Raw genomic sequence first — 13957 nt, forward strand, 5'->3', positions numbered from 1 at the left:
GACCTTAGTAAAGCCTTGGACAGGGTTCTGCATGGTAGACTAATTAGTAACGTTAAGTCTAAAGGGATTCAGGGTGAGCTTGCCAATTGGAGACATAATTGGCTTAACGGCTGGAGACAGAGTGTGGGGCTGGAGGGTTGCTTTCCAGACTAGAGACCGAAACAGGGTCTGTTTCCATGCTGTACGGCTCTATGATTACATCAAGGAGGATTGTGTTTTATTTAAGGATGGAAGAAATAGGTTACACTTGAATATCTTGTATATCCTCACAGATTTGGCAAGAAGTTTGCTTGAAACAATTTCTGAAGGAGTTGACTGTTTTCACTTGTGGAGAAACTCAAAATCAAATAGTCACATAGATCCAGAGACAATTCAGGAGAGACTACTTTATCCAGAGAATGATGACAATGTAGAACTCTACCATGGGGCTTGGCAGAGATCAGTAGTCCAGATGTGTTGAAGGAAAGCTGGATGAACGTATGAACTGAGGAAGAAATGGATATATTGATAGAGTAGGATGAAGTAGGAGGGGAAGCAGCATTGTAGAGATTATAACCACTGACTTAGACCTGTTGGCCAAATAGCTTGTTTCTGTGCTAAATTGTGTTCTTTTTTTGCCAGTTATACTGAGTTTATTGTTTATCACCGATACACAGCCACCAAATTAGATATTTCAGAGCTACTAAGCTATGTTATTCATTTTCAATACATGCCTTTAATCTCATGTTTGCACCCTCCATTTCTCGTTGGCTGGTTACCAAGTATCTCAAACATTTCTCACATCTGCTTTGTGTTTCTTTTTCCTGACTGGCAACTCATCAGTAAACTGCCTGCCACTGCAAACTAAGAAAAGTGAGATATTGTGGTGCTTCACATTGCTTCTGTTTTGTGGTGGTTGAGTGCCATTGTGTATGAGCGAGGCAAGTGGTTTGAAACCACAGATAAGGAAATGGGAAATATAACCACTAAAACAGTCTGATTCGGAATGTGGTGGGCTCCAAGTCCCACTGCAGAGAGAGAAGCACAGAATCCAGGCTGTAACTGGCGGTGCTGAAATGAGGGAACGTTGGCCTGTCAGAGGTGACATCTTTCAGATGAGAAATTAAACAGTAGCCCCCTCATTTGCATCTGAGAGGATTTGTGGCACTATTTTGAAGAAGTGCAATGCAGTTAACTGTGGAGTTATGGCTAATATATATCTGCAATGCAACATCACCATAGAGTTATACAGCATAGAAACAGAACCTTCAATTTATCCAGTCCATGCCAAACATAGTCCAGTTGCACCTGCCTGCCCCTGGTCCAGATCCCTCCAAACCGTTTCTGTTCATGTACTTATCCAAGTGTCTTTTATACTTTATAATTGTGCTTACGTCCACCAGTTCCTCTGAAAGTTCATTCGATCCGCGAACCACCTTCTGTGTAAAAAGGTATCTCTCTCCTTCACCTTAATATTACACCCCCTAGTCTTGAAATCCCAATCCTAGGGAAAAGACACCAACCATTCACTTTATCTGTACCCTTCATGATTTAAGAAACCTCGATAAGGTCATCCCTCAACCTCATATGCTGCACTACCATTAAGAAACAGATCATTATCACATTGTTGTTTTGATGATCTGCTGCATACATGTTCAGCATTACAACAATGACTCCACCTCCAGAAGTGTTTGAATGACTATTCGTTGTATGTCTGATGGGGAAAGTTTGGGAAGCTTGCAGGTTTACTCAGTGAAGTTTGGAGAAGTGATCTCCCTGAAATATTCAAGTAGACTCCAGCTGGGCTTGGTATTATACAAGCTGAGAGGCTGATTTTCCTCCCACATACAAATCTTGATTTCGGGGAGGCAATTTCAAAACATGGGGTCTCCCATTTATCAAGTAAGAAAGCGTGTTGTTTCTGGGTGGATTCTTAGCTTTTGGAATTCTCTCTCACACTGCGGCCAAGTCAGGCAAAGGCATCAAGGATTGTGAGGGACAGATAAAATGAAGTTACGGTCCGAATAAAATCAATCAGGACCTTTAATAAAGACTGGAAAAGGCTAGAAGGACTGGCTTACTCCTCCTGTTTCTTATGATTAAACACTTTGAGGCACCCTGAGATTGAAATGTGTTGCTGGAAAAGCGCAGCAGGTCAGGCAGCATCTAGGGAACAGGAGAATCGACGTTTCGGGCATTAGCCCTTCTTCAGGAAGATTGCAGAGTGCAGAAAGAGGCCATTCGGCCCATCGGGTCTGCACCGACCCTCCAAAGAGCAGTAAAAAAAATGACAAAATAAGCTTGACCAATTATTTCATTCAGTTTTTCAGTAATTAATTATGCAACCAGATGAGAATAAAGATCATTTCACACTTCGCAAGAGTTTCAGTTAGATCATTTCATCACTATCAATCGATAAAAGTCTGAAACACAGTGGGGATACTTGCGCTGCATGATCTGCAATAATTCAAGAAGGCAGCTCAATACCATCTTCTCGATAGCAGTTATAAATGGGGAATTAAAATTGACCCAGCCAGTGGTGTCCATATAACTATGAAAGAATTGAAACTAAGGACGGTCCACTTTCTTAAATCAATGTACTTTATTGATTTTCCTATTCAAATATTTACCTAGTAATTCTTGATTAAATGCAAATCTTTTGCTCCAAAATCTGAGCAGTTTGTAGTGTAGCCAGCAACTATTCACATTTTCACAGCGCATTTAGCAAAAAACATGTCCAAAAGGCACATCATTTTGAGTGCATCTCAAACAGAATATGACATCAAATTTCGGAAACAGCAGAGCTGTCAAAGAGGAAAAGTTTCAAGGAGCGTCTTAAAAGGAAGAGCGAGATTTAATGAGGGAACCCTGTTGAAGGCATAGCTCCCACTGACTGATCAATGAAAATGCTTAAGAGGCCGGAACTGGAGAAAGATAGAGATGGCAGAGGGCTGTGGAAGTTGCAAAGATAAGGAGAGAAAAGTCTTGGAGGATCTAAAAATAAGTATGAGATTTTATTTTAGCGTGCTCAATCCTAATAGTATGATGTTCTAAAAGGTCCGTGTCATTTTCTGGTTTCTTTAGTTATTCCGAAATCAGCGATTCCCTGCCTCTTACCAGCACACTGTGGAAACCCTTGTCAACTTGTTAATGCCACACATCACTCAGAAATACAAAGATAAGCCAGAGGAAGCTCGGAATGCGAATCACAGCCTTGCTGTCTTCATTAAGGTAAAAGTTGTCAGAGCTAACCCACTGTATCAATTCACAATTTCATGTTGGTGGAGGGATATTAAATATACAGCCACCTCGAGATTTTGAAAAGCAAAGTGAATTTTTATTGCACAAATGATCAAAAGCAATTGCTAATATATTTCATCGGTTTTTCACTCGCACAGCACATATAGTGGAAACCCAGTGAACAGAAGGTGAAATTTTGCTGATTAAACTTTTGCCAAATTGTCTTTCACCCTATTGTTTGTGGTATGTAGCTTTTTGTCACAGTTGTTCCCTGATGCAGCACCTGAGTCAATTCCAACTATCTATCTATCCAAAACATACTGTCTGAATATTCCACAACAATGGACTGTCCCTCAGATACAAACAGAAGGTGCAGGAAACACAGAGAAGGTCACATAGCATCTGGAGAAGGAAAAATGGGGTTAAGGCTGCAGCCTGATTTCTTTAGTCAGAATCTGTCATATTAATCAGTTTCTCTTTCCCCTGAGGCTACAGCATCCGCTGAGTGATTCCCGCAGTTTCTCCTCAGATTTCCAGCACCTTTTTTGCTCTTTTTTTAGTGAGGTCAATGTATGATAGCAGTGTGGTTATGTTATTTGGGCACTACTGGTACAGAGAGATGAGTTCAACTGGGAAGTTTAAACTCGGTTACATAAATAAATCTTTAAAAAGCTCTGTATACTTGGATTATGTAACTACTGATTTGTTGTAAAAACACACCCAATACGTCAGTGCTGGGCTCCGTCATTTCAGAGGGCAGTGAAAAGTTGATCACCTTTCGGGGGCCACAGGGGGTGTGTCGGGGGAAGTATGGTCTGGAGTCATGTGTAGGCCAGACCAGGTGAGGACAGAAGATTTCCTTTCAGAATCCCTACAGTGTGGATGCAGGCCATTCGGCCCATCAAGTCCACATTGGACCTCTGAAGTGCATCCAACCTAGACTCACCCTATGCCTGTAACCCTGCATTTCCCTAGCATGCACATCCCTGGACATTGTGGGTGGGATGCTCTTCGGAGAGTCTATATGGACTGTGCGGACCCAGACCCACAATGTCCAGGGATGTGCAGGCGACATGGATTAGCCACAGGAACTGCAGGGTTACAGAGATGGGGTGAGTCTGGGTGGGATGCTCTTTGGAGGGCCTGTGTGGACTCAGACCCACAGTGACCAGGGCTGTGCAGGCTAGGTGGATTAGCCATGGGAAATGCAGGGTTACAGGGATGGGGTGAGTCTGGGTGGGATGCTCTTTGGAGGGCCTATGTGGACTTGATGGGCCAAATGGCCTGCTTCCATACATTTAGGGATTCTATGAAATCAACCAAGATAAACAAGGGGAGTGAAAATGGTCATCTTTTGGGCCTCTTCCTGAGTGATTGTATGTTTAGCTGTACCATACTAATGAATTAACCAGGGATCTCATATATGTCATGTTGTGCATTACTCAGTCAATTTCGCCTAGGACTTTCTGTACTATTGGTCAGGCATGGGGCTGTGGCATGGGTTAATGACTGCAACAAAGGCGCCTGGTCAAGCAAAGTCATGACTTGAAAATTTTCATCCATATTTCTCAAACTTATTTTTCTAGACAACCCTTGGAGAATTTTGCACTCCCCAAGTTCTGACCTCTTGAATGTTTCCTGATTTTAATTGTAGCTGCCTAGATCTCAGCCTCTGGAGGTTCTGCCCTTTGGCTGTCTGCCTTGTGACATTACTCTACTCCTCTCCTCAAGAACAAGCTCTTTGACCAAGATTTTTTTCCATCTGAACTAATATCTCCTCACGTTACTCAGTACTATACTTTGGTATTTCATTGTGTAAATATGCCACGTAAATACGAGTTGTGGCATAGAGAAGCTGGAGCAAGAAAAGTGACCATGTTAGAACCATCATCTGATCAATTATTTGGGTGTGCATTGTTTGTGTCACACCAATACTCTACATTTTGATAATCTTTTGACAGTACGTTAATGGAGAAGGGTGTGTGGTCACCAAAGGAACTGTAGAGATTCTGGATGGGTATATGAATAGGAAGGGTTTGGAGAGATATGGGCCGGGTGCTGGCAGATGGGACTAGATTGGGTTGGGATATCTGGTCGGCATGGATGGGTTGGACCGAAGGGTCTGTTTCCGTGCTGTACATCTCAATGACTCTATGATACCCAGAGGCCATTATTTGTCTTCTCCACATTTATAATTTACAGAGATGCTTCTCGTTGATGGACAGAGGATTTGTCTTCAAACAAATCAACAATTACATGAAGTGGTTCAGTCCAGGAAATCCAAAGGTCGAAGTAATTTTCCTTTGCTCATTTTTGCAGTACAGCAAACTTTCTATTAACCAGCACCTATGGGACCGGGAGTGTACTGTATAATCAAATCTTCCAGTTGATCAAGAGGTTCACATAATCAATGTTAAAACCACACACAAAGTAATGCAGGACATATACACATCACTGTTATACTCTATTTGCAGCATAAGTCACTTAAATAATGAGGAGAAAGTGAGGGCTGCAGATGCTGGAGATCAGAGCTGAAAATGTGTTGCTGGAAAAGCGCAGCAGGACAGGCACCATCCAAGGAACAGGAGAATCGACGTTTCGGGCATAACATGCAGGTCCTTGGACTCCTCCATCGCCAGACCATGGCAACACGACGGTTGGAGGAAGAGCGCCTCATCTTCTGCCTGGGAACCCTCCAACCACAAGGGATGAACTCAGATTTCTCCAGTTTCCTCATTTCCCCTCCCCCCACCTTGTCTCGGTCAAATCCCTCGAACTCAGCACCGCCTTCCTAACCTGCATTCATCTTCCTGACCTCTCCGCCCACACCACACTCCGGCCTGTCACCCTCACCTTGACCTCCCTCCACCCATCGCATTTCCAAAGCCCCTCCCCCAAGTCCCTCCTCCCTACCTTTTATCTTAGCCTGCTGGACACACTTTCCTCATTCCTGAAGAAGGGCTTATGCCCGAAACGTCGATTCTCCTGTTCCTTGGATGCTGCCTGACCTGCTGCGCTTTTCCAGCAACACATTTTCAACTTAAATAATGACACAACTTTTGTCTTAAATAAAGCTTACTGGCAAACAGCATTGTCACATGCTCTCTCAACTGACTACTCAGACATTATAGAGATCATGATAATACAGTAAACTTTCAGTATTTGAGGTACATAATTTTTTGTTGGTTTATGGAGTGTGCCAATTCATAAGGTGCTGATTAAAGTAAGATTTGCTGTCGTTCTTAAATTTCTGCTTGCGTCCTGAGAATCCAAGTCCTGCTGGCATTGATAATGGAACAGTTGAATATAATTTTTAAATAATTATATTATGGCTTTAAGACTGTAAGATATAGGAGCAGGAGGAGGCTATTCAGCCCTTTGAGCCTGTCTGCTGTTTAACAAGACGATGGTTGATGTGATTGTGGCTTCCACTCCACTTTCCATCATAACCAGTGAAACGTCTGTCTTGCTCAGCCTTGAGTACATAAAGGGTCCAACCTTTACCTGAGAATTTTCAGAGAAAAGGAATTCTTCCTCCTCTCTGTCTAGAATGGGAGATTAGATTCCCTCCAGTATGGAAAGAGGCCCTTCAGCCCAACAAGTCCATACCGACCCTCTGAAAAGTAACCCACCCAGATCCATTCCTCTGCCTATATATACCCCTGACTAATGCGCCGAACACTATGGGCAATTTAGCATGGCCAATTCACCCTAACCGGCACATCTTTGGGCTGTGGGAGGAAACCGGAGCACCCAGAGGCAACCCACACAGACACGGGGAGAATGTGCAAACTCCACACAGCCAGTTGCCTGAGGTGGGAATCGAATCCAGGTCCCTGGCGCTGTGAGGCAGCAGTGCTAACCACTGAGCCACTGTGCTGAGACTGTGTATCTTTAAACCCCATGTTTCCTCGTTCTCACTTCCCACTGGAAATGAAATATTCCCCCAGCGTCGACTCTGTCAAGTCGCCTCAGAAGTTTATATGCTTTAACAAGCTCAACCATCCATTCAGCATAGGCCCTAGCTGTTCAGCCTTTCTGTATTGGACAGTCAAAGATTGCGTGTTCAATATATTCAACAATTTACAGTTCAGAGCTGGAGTAAAGTATGAATTTATAAAGTGACTTGCTCTCATTATAAGAATAAAAGTGCTGGATGCGAAGTGTTCAGTATGCAGTTTCAGAAAGCAGTTGACTCATTTCTGATTTGTGACTGAATTGTTTCATTTTAGACTCTGTTTGAGCTGAAGTTTGAATTTCTGCGAGTTATCTGCAACCACGAACATTATATACCATTAAACCTGCCTATGCCATTTGGAAAAGGCAGAGTTCCCAGATATCAAGGTAATTTAGAGAATAAGTCCAAATTATAGTGTGCATTTCTAGTTGCAGCAATACTGAAGAGCTTTGATTTTTTTTTTAATTTAATTTTTAATTTGACTTGCTTTTTCGAAAAGTGCCCATTGCTAACGATTGCTTCATTCTTCTTGTGGTCTTTCTCCTCCCCACTTTGTTTCTCTCTTTTGTTAATCAGCATTTCTTTCACCAACTGTGGAGTCATGTACTGCTCCTGTAGGTAGGTACATGGGATATCGTGCTTGTCTTTTACAGAGACTGTGTACTCAGCCAGGAAGCAAATTACACTCTTAAATCTCTCTCACAAATGGTTTGTTCTGTCAAGTTCCTTCCCGAGATTGGGAAAGTAAAATGTGCAATTTTACTTATAAATTGCATGATTGATAATCAAGCTTGAGTATCACTGAGAAAAGGCATTCTGTCTTATACTCATCAGAACAATTTGCAAGAAATGCCAAAGTAGAGCGAAGGTATTATTTGTACTGTATGAGAGGAGGTATTGTTGGCAAGTGGTGTTTGCCATTAACTAGATGCAACCATCAAATCAAAAAGCTGTGCTGTCTCACGAGTTAATGAATAATATGGTAAATGAATATCAGCACCAGTGTGATGCTGGGGACGTATGCTGTATATGTCAAAGGCTGGCAGGAGGTCATTATCAAACAGTATATCCCTTCAGCTGTTCGCAAAAGCAAGGTATTAACTGTACCCAAGTATCCGCACTTAGAAAATTGCAATGCAGTGTCCATCATGAGAGGTGATTCACAACTGGACAACATGTGCTGAATATACCCCTACTGAAGAATCACACTGATAACCAATTTCAGATTGGCAGTTGTGCTTGCATTGTGGTGCACAAACATGAACTGGAAACCACACAGACACAAAGAACATGTACACGTACTGTACCTGATTCAACTCAACAAAATTAGGGACAAATATTCTTTGGTCAAGGCAGTGCCCTGAGAAATGAACCAATCAGAGTCAACCTACCTGGTTTAAAATTTAAACAAGGTTTGGCAGTTATCTGTATACCTGTACACCTCCATCCCCCATCACGAAGGACTCAAAGCACTCCGCTTCTTCCTTTCCCGCCGTACCACCCAGTACCCTTCCACCGACACCCTCCTTCGACTGACTGAACTGGTCCTCACCCTGAACAACTTTTCTTTCCAATCCTCCCACTTTCTCCAAACAAAAGGAGTAGCCATGGGCACCCGCATGGGCCCCAGCTATGCCTGCCTCTTCGTAGGGTATGTGGAACAATCCATCTTCCACAACTACACTGGCCCCACCCCCCATCTTTTCCTCCGCTACATTGATGACTGTATCGGCGCTACCTCGTGCTCCCACGAGGAGGTTGAACAGTTCATCCACTACACTAACACCTTCCACCCCGACCTCAAATTCACCTGGACAGTCTCGGACTCCTCCCTCCCCTTCCTAGACCTTTCTGTTTCTATCTCAGATGACCGAATCAACACGGACATCTACTACAAACCGACCGACTCCCACAGCTACCTGGACTACACCTCCTCCCACCCCGCCCCCTGTAAAAACGCCATCCCATTCTCCCAATTCCTTCGTCTCCGCCGCATCTGCTCCCAGGAGGACCAGTTCAAAATACGCACAACACAGACGGCCTCCTTCTTCAAGGACCGCAATTTCCCCCCCGACGTGATCGACGATGCCCTCCACCGCATCTCCTCCACTTCCCGCTCCTCCGCCCTTAAGCCCCGCCCCTCCAACCGCCACCAGGACAGAACCCCACTGGTCCTCACCTACCACCCCACCAATCTCCATGTACAGCGCATCATCCGCCGTCACTTCCGCCACCTCCAAACGGACCCCACCACCAAGGATATATTTCCCTCCCCTCCTCTATCAGCTTTCCGTAGAGACCACTCCCTCCGCGACTCCCTTGTCAGATCCATACCCCCCACCAACCCAACCTCCACTCCCGGCACCTTTCCTTGCAACCGCAGGAGGTGCAACACTTGCGCCCACACCTCCCCCCTCACTTCTTTCCAAGGCCCCAAAGGAAACTTCCATATCCGCCACAGATTCACCTGCACCTCCACCCACATTATCTACTGCATCCGCTGCAGCCGGTGTGGCCTCCTCTATATTGGGGAGACAGGCCGCCTACTTGCGGAGCGATTCAGAGAGCACCTCTGGGCCACCCGGACGAACCAACCCAATCACCCTGTAGCACAGCATTTCAACTCCCCCTCCCACTCCACCGAGGATATGCAGGTCATTGGACTCATCCACCGCCAAACCACAACAACGCGACGGTCGGAGGAGGAGCGTCTTATCTTCCGACTGGGAACCCTCCAACCACAGGGGATGAACTTGGACTTCACCAGTTTCTTCATCCCCCCTCCCCCCACCTTGTCTCAGCCGAATCCCTCCAGCCCGGCACCGCCTTCCTGACCTGCAGTCTTCTTCTTGACCTCTCCGCCTCCACCCTACTCCGACCTATCACCTTCACCTTGACCTCTTTCCACCTATCACATTTCCAACGCCCCTCCTCCAAGTCCCTCCTCCCTACCTTTTATCTTCTCCTGCTGAACACTCTCTGCTCATTCCTGAAGAAGGGCATGTGCCCGAAACGTCGAATCTTCTGTTCCCTAGATGCTGCCTGACCTGCTGTGCTGTTCCAGCAATAAAGTTTCAGCTTTGATCTCCAGCGTCTGCAGACCTCACTTTCTCCTTGGCAGTTATCTGTCAGTCATCCAAACACCTCATCCACTATGTCCATTGCTCTCGATGTGGTCTCCTCTACATAAGGGAGACAGGATGCTAACTTGCGGACTGTTTCAGGGAACGTCTCTGGGATACGGGCACCAAACAACCCCACTGCCCTGTGGCCAACCACTTCAACAGTCACTCCCACTCTGCTAAGGACATGCAAGTCCTGGGCCGCCTCCAGTATCAAATCCAAGCCACCCGATGCCTAGAGGAAGAACATCTCACCTTTCCCCTTGGGACCCTCCAACCACATGGCATTAAAGTCATTTTTGCCAATTTCCTCATCTCCCATTCCCTCACCATCTCATCCCAGATCCAACCCTCTAACTCTGCATCACCCTCTTGAACTGTCCTACCTGTTCATCTTCCTTCCTATCTATCTGCTCCACCTTCCACTCCCATCTATCACCATCACTTCCCCACACCTGCATCTACCTATCGCCTTCCCAGTCACCTTCCGCCAGCCCCATCCCACTCTCCTATTTATCTCTCAGCCCCCTTCCATCCCCACCACCTCTCCCCACATTGCAGATCAAGGGCCTATGCCTGAAACGTCAATTCTGCTCCTCAGATGCTGCCTGACATGCTGTGCTTTTCCAGCACCATACGTCTCGACAATCATCATTAACCGGCACATGCTGTTCGCACAACCTCTACCAATCCAAATCCACTTGCCAACTAGTCAGCACTCTCCCGCTATGTGGTATGAACATTGTTTCCCTTTTACTTTGGTATTTCCTATGTGTTTTCCAGATGAGTGCAAGACAAAACCCTTCAACAAAATATCTTTTCTCTGCAATACTCAAGTTCTGTACTACTAAATGAGTTTTTATTATATGAAGCATTAGTTCACAATTCAACAAATTTCCATCCACATTGATGATTTTTCTTGCTGAGGTCCCATAAGCTTAACAGTTCCAAATGAACAGATGCCCAGTAACTCTTTGCTGAGTGTTTACCTTCTCACAGTAGTTCATGTACTTAAACTTTTTAGTTAAATTAGTGTAGTTTAGTGATTATTTTGTTTTCTTATCTACCTGGGAAATACCAATCTTAACTGGGATTAAAGGGGCAAAATAAGTATTATAGAATGGTTACAGCTGTTTCAGCTCTTGGCGAGAGTGACTCGGTTTGTCCCACAGCATGGTCCTTCTGTAGCCCTTCAATTTTTTTTTCTCTTCATTTTAACTACACAAATCATTAAAAGTGGTGTTGTGGGTGAACAGGACTAAATCAAAAGAAGCCATGTGCTAGGGCATATGTCTAGGCTGATAGAATTAGGAAATAGCAAATGTTTGCTGAACTTTACTTAATTTTAGTTGGACTAGATTTAGATTAAGGTGTACAATTGTGTTGACCACATTATTAAAGTCATACAGGTACAGTTGGCGATCTCAAATAAACTTTAAAGATGATACCAAAGTTTGTATCCATCAGGAGAGGGTGAAGAGGCTGTGATTGTTTTCTTTTGAAAAAGGGATGCCCTAATCAAGGTCTTTAAAACGTTAAAATGTTTCGATAGACTAGACACAGAGTATTCTCGCTACTTTAAATTTTAATGGGATGTGGATATCCCTGGTATTACCAGCTTTATTGCTCGCCCCAATTGCCCCTGGGTCTGAGGGGCCATTTCAGAGGGCAGGTAGGAATGAACCGCAGTGCTGTGGATCTGGACTCACATGCAGGTCAGACCTGAGGACAATGGCAGATTTCCTTCCCTAAAGTGAATCAAATAGGGTTTCATGAGAATCAATGATACCGTTATCATTCCTGAGCAAGGTTTGGTTTCAGATTATTTTTTGTTAATTGAATGTTATTAATTATTTAAATTTATATTCCACCAGCTGCCCCAAAATGGGATTTGAACTCATGCACCCCATTGGCTGGATCTCTGGTCACCGGTCCAGTGACCAAACAAATATGGCCATCTTTCCTCAGCTCCCCCTTGTGAGGAAGAGCAAAATTACCAGCTGCCAGTATAAGATAGTCACTAGTAGGGAATTCAGGAGAAATGTCTTTGTCCAGTGAGTGGTGAGAATGTGCAACACTCTACCACAGAGAATGTTGGAGGTGAATAGTTTAGGGGAAGGTGGATAAACATGAGAGAGAATGGAGTAGAAGGCTTTGTGGGCAGGAGGAGGGAGGAGGCAATAAATGGAGCATTAGTGTTGGCAAGGACTCTTGAAACCAGTCATTTTCTGTGCTCAGTGATCTGTTTAATGCTATGTTAAAATGTTAATTATATATTTTAATCTGCCACAAGTATTTTCTGAAACACAATTTGATTGGGCACGAACATTGTGGGAAGGTTAAACGATGACGAATGAAAGGATATTTCTGGAACTTGGATTTGATAACTCATGGGATTTCAAACAGAAAACTACACCCAAATGTGGAGGAGGTGGGAAAAACAAAGCTTCCTGGCAGTTGGGGATAATAAACGATTACTCATTCGATCTCATTGTAATAAGTACAGTTATTTGCATTTGTGTATTTGTGTGTGTGCTTTTATTTTGTGTGTGTGCTTTAGAGTACTGTGAACATTTGCAGCACAATTCTTCTTAATTTAACGGGGATTAGAAATTAAGAATTGGTTCTTCAGTTACTTTTGGTGGTCGCAAAAGAAACGTTCTCAAATGTATAAGGCCCAAGCCCTGGGTCTTTTGTCCTCAACCTCCCTGCTTTAAAGGCTTTTGGAGTCATTGTCCCAGTGTAGACCTGAGATACTCAAGGGAGCTTATCCAGCCAGACGTGCTCCAGGTCAGATGTGATGGGGGTTTGCAAAATGACTCCTCAACCTCAAACTGGGAACAACCCATCTCAGGGGTCTTCTCAGGACCTTAACGATCCTGTCATTGGTCACTGAACAAGCCCGTCTCATGGTGCTCTGTCTTCTCACATCAGTTAGAAAACCAACACAGACTTTTCACTGTGCCATTGTTGAAAGCTTCTGGTCTGCTACTCGCTCCTTTAAACTGGATTGTTCGATTTTATGTACTTTTTGGATATGCCTCTATGATTTTCTTCTGGCTTTCAGGTTTGCCAGCTCTGATTGGATGATAGCTTGCCCTCTGTAATCGCTCCACACCTATTTTCCAGTCATTGGCTCTCCAGATTGTCCATCACAACAGTTCACTGGCTTCCCAGCCAATTGGAGAACCAACAAGACCCTTTGTTGATCAGCTGACTGATTCTTGACTGTCAGTCAAACAGACTTCTCCCTCACCCTCACCAACGTTATTTAGATTTACTTAGATTACTTACGGTGTGGAAACAGGCCCTTCGGCCCAACCAGTCCACACCGATCCTCCAAAGAGTAACCCACCCAGAACCATTTCCCTCTGACTAATGCACCTAACACTATGGGCAATTTAGCATGGCCAATTCACCTGACCGGCACATCTTTGGACTGTGGGAGGAAATCGGAGCACCTGGAGGAAACCCATGCAGACACTACTGTACATAATAACCTAAAGTACTGAACAGGAAGTGGAATTTTCCTTCATGGCCCTGTTTTCTTGGGTTTTTGCTTGCAGCAGTGGGCTGGAGATTTATCTTAAATAACAGAAGAGTCTAGGCCAACCCTGAAGAATTGGCATCTCCAGATCTCCTCAAATGTTTGAACTCA

General features: G+C 44.4%; 1 protein-coding gene across 13 annotated transcripts in view; it reads left to right on the forward strand.

Annotated features, from left to right (window-relative positions):
• Positions 1-13957, forward strand: part of LOC122550501 (dedicator of cytokinesis protein 9) — a 339837-nt gene that overhangs the window by 239518 nt on the left and 86362 nt on the right. For 7 of the 13 annotated variants that reach the window (XM_043691316.2, XM_087987937.1, XM_043691319.2 and 4 more), the window contains exons 28-30: positions 3064-3210; positions 5422-5505; positions 7452-7563. In XM_043691316.2, the coding sequence (XP_043547251.1) occupies positions 3064-3210; positions 5422-5505; positions 7452-7563 (343 nt within the window). Of the gene's footprint in view, positions 1-3063; positions 3211-5421; positions 5506-7451; positions 7564-7753; positions 7796-13957 lie in introns of all 13 variants that reach the window. The other 6 variants (XM_087987930.1, XM_043691308.2, XM_087987932.1 and 3 more) reach the window with 1 other exon arrangement.

The sequence above is a fragment of the Chiloscyllium plagiosum genome, unplaced genomic scaffold (assembly GCF_037043375.1).
Source record: "Chiloscyllium plagiosum isolate Xiang-an unplaced genomic scaffold, Cpla_swu_hap1 HiC_scaffold_6, whole genome shotgun sequence".
NCBI lineage: Eukaryota > Metazoa > Chordata > Chondrichthyes > Orectolobiformes > Hemiscylliidae > Chiloscyllium > Chiloscyllium plagiosum.